Here is a 4,855-nt window from a genome sequence, read left to right as displayed (position 1 = left end):
TGAGTGAAGCCCTGCTGCCTCCTCCTGGGAACTAGCAGCTCCCACCAGCAGTCATCTCCGCCCAGGGCAGCGCCATGACAGCCGTCTGGCCAGGAGCAGAGAGGCCCCAGTAGGACCCTCCACCCAGCCCAGCCCTAGCGCCCGTGGGCTGAGGGGGCTGGTCCTGGCCTCTAAGTGACCTCTCACGGTGCTGAGACCCTGAGGGATGAGGACTCCCACCTCTGACTGCTCTTCCAAGGAGGATCAGAATCAGCCTGAGCATGGGCAGGCCTGGGGAGGGACGGGGAGTGTGTCTTTGCGGCAGGCTCCCAGGTCCACACTTGGAGAGGGCTGAGGGGCCCCTCCACAGGGAGGCCAGGGCTGCAGAGCCTCACCCGCTGTTGGATGGCGGCATGCTTGCGCTCCATCTCCCGCTTCTCCACTGCTGAGTCGATCACCAGCTGGTCCAGCTGTGGGGAGGGGTACAGAGAGGGAAGTGGACCCCCTCCCCTGACACGCTGGCCCTGGCTTCCCCTCCCCGCAGGCTCACCTCGGCTGCCAGCTTCTTCATGTAGGGGTCCAGCTGGTGCAGCAGGCTATAGCCCTGCTGGAAGAAGCTGTACTGGGCATGCATGAAGGACAGCATCTGGGGGGGTAGGGACACAGGTGAGGCCCGGCTGCCAGCCATGGTGCCCAGGGCCCCAACAGGTGCACCCAACCCCAGCACTCACAGAATCCAAAATCTCAAACTTCTTCTTAGCTTGGAGGACGTTGATCTGCCAAGGAAGGAGTGAACAGGTGAAGATATCAGGGCTGAGCCTGGACCTTGCTTGTGTCCACTCAGGGTGCTTGTGGCTCCCCGAGACCACCAGCTCATCTGATGCTCCCTACACTGGTACCCATCCCTCCTCTCATGGTTTCTCCATGGACAAAGCCATGAACTCTACCCCATGCTCCAAGCCGTCCTGCAGCCTCTGGCCCTGGCTTGTCCCAAGCACGGCCTCACCTCTGGGCCTTTGCCCGGGGCATTCCCCCCTCCAGGTCCCTCCCCAAGCATCTGAAGTTTTCTCAGGTCACAGGGGCCCCTCCAGACACCAGGTCCCTGTCTGCAGTGACACCCAAGGCCCAGCGACTCACCTGGAGCACATAGTCCAGCGCCAGGTGGCGGAAACACTTCCGGGCGAGGATCAGGGCACCCGTAGCTTCCTCTACCTCGTGGGGCCGGTGCCTCGGGGCCTGGGCATTCCTCACCAGCGACAGCTCCATGTCCTCCCGAACTTTGTCAAACTGCTTCTTGGTCTCCTTGAACTTCCGCACGTCCCTGGAGGCCGGCGGGTGTCAGGTCAGGGAGACTGAGGAGGGGTGCACTGGGGTCTCCCCCCTTCAAGAAAGGCCCTCTTTCTGCTCCTAGCCCCTCTGTGCTCCACAACCCTCTTCCCCACCTCCCTGTCCTGGCCTCCCACCCACTACAGCCAGCACTCCCTGCCGCCTCCTCCTCAGGTCCCTTCCCCAATCCAGGGCCCCCTTTCCCTTCACCACCTCACCCACAGGATTGGTCCAGCTTGGGGTGACCCCTAGCCTTACCCTGGACTCCAGATGCTCCACTTGGGGGATTCCCAACTATACACACAGCACTGAGCTGAGACCCCCGCCAAGTCCCCACCTCCTGCTCTATGACCCCGACCCTGACCCTTCCATGGTCCTGCCCTCACCTCTGCCTGAGGACCCTCTTGCTGCCCTCTGTGGTCCCTGCCCTCCAGCACTGTTTCCTCAGCCCAGTCTTGGCCTACACTGAGCCCCCCACCCAGAGCCTGCAGACCTTGTGTCAGGGCCCCAGACTCCCTCAGCTCAAACACCCCAGCATGGGTGTGGCCTCGTGCCCTCCTGGGGCCTAGAGAGGCCAGGCCTCCCTTGGGGCCACTCACTCTTTGACGAAGTTGTGGAGCTGCTGCCGCACAGACCTCTGGGCCTGGTCAAACAGGATCTGGGAGCATAGGAAGGTGGAGGTATCAGGGACCTGCCCCCACATGACCCCAGAGGCCAGGCCCCATCCCCTCAGGTAAGAACCAGAGAATGCCCTGTCCAGCCCCACTTAGGCCCCAGCTGGTCACCCTCACAGAGCAAGCCTCTCAGGGTCCAAGGGACCAGGTGCAGCCCCCAGGCCTGGGTCGGCGCCCAGAGACAACAGCTGTGACCACCTGCCCATCTCCCCGACTTGGCTCTCAGACTCGAGGCCCAAGCTGTCCCCCTCCCATGGCCCAGACAGAGCAGGCACACCCAGGGTCCCTAGTGACAGCCAGTGCCCCAGCCTGGGGAGGGGCCACCTTAAGGATGACCAGCCCTGCAGTTGGAAGGGTCCGGCTGTGGCCGAAGCTCCTGAGTGATCTGGCCTGGGGGCAGGGTGAAGTGGTTGTAGGGGGCTGGAGGAGCTTCCCCCACAGTGCTAACTGGACCCAGAATCAGATCCGCTCAACATGGGGAGAGGGTTGGGCCCTAACCAGAAGCAGACAGACACATAGACAGACTGCTGAAGCCGGACGAGCTGTCCAGCACTGGTTTATTTCTGAACTTCCCCTGTGGGGGAGGGGCCCCTTGTTTAGTCTGGGGCTCTGGTTTCCAGGCCACGGTCTGACCACCCACATGGGCCTCATTCTGTTCTGTGTGTCCATGCGGGGGGCCCCTGAGGGGCTCAAGGTCATACAGACCCATCCTGGGAAGCAGTGGGGTCAGCCTGGCCAATGACCCTTGTCTGATGGCCCTGGATAACCCTCTAAGGCACCTATGCCAAGCCCCCACCACCCTCAGCCCCAGACGGGCAGGTTCCAGGCACCTCCTTGCTGGCTATCCAGCCCTCACCTGGGACACAGTAGAGTTTCAGCAATGTGGGCCCCCCACACCCAGACCGCAGGAGCAGAAACGTGGCCTCCCCCACAGCCCGCCCCTGCCAGCTCAGCTCTCCCAGAGCCAGCCCAGAGCCTTCCAGGCTGGGTGGGGCCTGCAGGAAGCCCGAGGGGTGGCTGCCTGGGAAGGGATGACAGCGATTATAAGGAAGCGCAGTGCCCCCCTACTCCCCCCATCAGGGCTCACCATGTGGTAGGTGACCATCTCCTGCAGGCTGTCTCCAAACCTCTGCAGACATTCCTGGGGGTGGGTGGGGAGACCCTTGCTTAAATGGGACTGCCGTGCCCCCAGTGTCAGTACCTCCCACCCACTAGCCACAGAGTGGCCCCTGTGGCCCAGCACAAACGCCCACCTGCTCCCAGGGCAGGGGCACCCTCAAGGGGCTGCCTGCCTGTGCCTGCCCCTGCCTAGAGGTCAGAGGTCAGCTGCCCCTCACCGATATAACAGTGTCCCCCTGGCACTGCTGGGACAGGTCGCGGATGCCACTCACGAAGAGTCTGTTGGTGGTGACGTAGGCCTTGCCTGCCTCGATCATGCTGCTACATAACTTCACCAGCTGCAGACAGGAGAGGACGGATGGGGGACACTCATGCCACCTGTGCACCCAGCCCTCACCACCACCAAGGCCAGACCACATGGGCTGGGACCCTGCCAGGGCAGCCGGAATTCAGCTCAGGGCCCATCAGTGCCCAGGACACAGCTGGGCAGCCCTAGGCAGAGAAGGCCACTGCCCGCCACCTGTCCTAAGCCCACCTGGTGCTGGGCAACAGCTTGGCACTGCCCAGGCCTTGGCTCCAGTGTGGGAGGTGGGAGCAAGAGAGGGAAGCCAGGAGCAGGGACCCCAGGACTGGGGTGGGCATGCAGTCCTGGCCAAGGAACAGCAGGATCAGCCAGCAGGGGCTCATGGATGCCACCCCTCCTCCCCTCCTGCTTGTGCCCCAGGCCCCTAACCCAGCCACTCAGAGGCACAGCCCCCCAGCAGCTGCCCCTGCCTCCCCCAAGACTCCCCTCCTTGGCTTGGCGAGAGAAAACTACCCAGACACAGGTGTGTGTGCGGCAGGTATGAAGGCCAGTGACAGCCAGGCCCACGTGCTATGCATAAACACACACTTGTGCTCGTATTGGTGGCTGTGAGTGAGCTGGACTAAGCCCTCTGTGTGCCCCCAGGCCCTTCCCTCACCTTGTCCAGCTTGGCCTCGATCTCAACCACGTCCGTTTCCACCTCATCGATAGTTGCCCTGCGACGGGTACAGGGTGGCTGGAGACCCGCCTGCAGCGAGCCTCCCCCACCGACTTAGCTGGTCTTCGTCTCCCCAGGCACCTCCCCAAAGGGGTCTGCAGTGGGAAGGGGCTGCTCTGTCGATAGCCACTGGCTCCTGCAGGGCCACCTTCCTCCACACCCCTTGGACAAAGACATGGGGACTGGGGTGGGGGCACGGAAGAGGGAGGACGAGAGGGGGCAGGACCTGGACCGTGACTCCACGGCTGCAGAGCCTCCAGGGCCCACCACCATCCCAGGCAGATAGAGGCCTACTCAGCTGTGATGCCCCCAAATGGGGTCTGTGGACAGGAGAGGGGGTGGTCCCTAGCACAGAGGGAGGGGCCGGGGCCCTGTGGAGGGGGACATGCAGGGCCTCACTAGTCACTGCCCCCCGGCCCAGCCTATACACCTCTCCAAGGCTAGAGTTGACCCCAGACCCCATCTGGACCCCCCGGTCCTTAGCTTCAGCTGTAGCCCACTCTGGCCTGGGGCTGGCGGACCCTGGCGCAGACCTGTGTCAGCAGAGCCTGCAAACCTGGGGCTGCTCCCTGGCACAGTGAAACATCCAGCAGAGGCATGCCCCTACCTCCCAACTACTCCCCCAACCTCAAATACCAAGTTGGCCCTGTCTGCCTGGAAGGAGCAGTGGGTCAGACCTTGGAGGAGCCCACTCCCACTGGGACGGCCTAACAATGGGGCTGCCTTGGGGAGGGA

General features: G+C 63.3%; 1 protein-coding gene across 1 annotated transcript in view; it reads right to left on the bottom strand.

The window, feature by feature from the left end:
- The window catches only part of ACAP3 (ArfGAP with coiled-coil, ankyrin repeat and PH domains 3), a 14,634-nt gene that overhangs the window by 6,573 nt on the left and 3,206 nt on the right, over nucleotides 1–4,855 (bottom strand). The window contains exons 2-9 of the mRNA XM_010850227.1: nucleotides 4,061–4,118; nucleotides 3,317–3,436; nucleotides 3,067–3,120; nucleotides 1,905–1,963; nucleotides 1,117–1,300; nucleotides 711–755; nucleotides 530–625; nucleotides 375–449 (exon numbers count right to left, since the gene is read on the bottom strand). Coding sequence (XP_010848529.1) covers nucleotides 375–449; nucleotides 530–625; nucleotides 711–755; nucleotides 1,117–1,300; nucleotides 1,905–1,963; nucleotides 3,067–3,120; nucleotides 3,317–3,436; nucleotides 4,061–4,118 — 691 coding nt within the window. The remainder of the gene's footprint in view (nucleotides 1–374; nucleotides 450–529; nucleotides 626–710; nucleotides 756–1,116; nucleotides 1,301–1,904; nucleotides 1,964–3,066; nucleotides 3,121–3,316; nucleotides 3,437–4,060; nucleotides 4,119–4,855) is intronic.

This window comes from Bison bison, unplaced genomic scaffold, assembly GCF_000754665.1.
Source record: "Bison bison bison isolate TAMUID 2011002044 unplaced genomic scaffold, Bison_UMD1.0 scf7180017864289, whole genome shotgun sequence".
Taxonomy (NCBI): domain Eukaryota; kingdom Metazoa; phylum Chordata; class Mammalia; order Artiodactyla; family Bovidae; genus Bison; species Bison bison.
The sequence above is the reverse complement of the archived record's forward strand: the minus strand, read 5'-3'. Positions and strand labels throughout refer to the sequence as shown.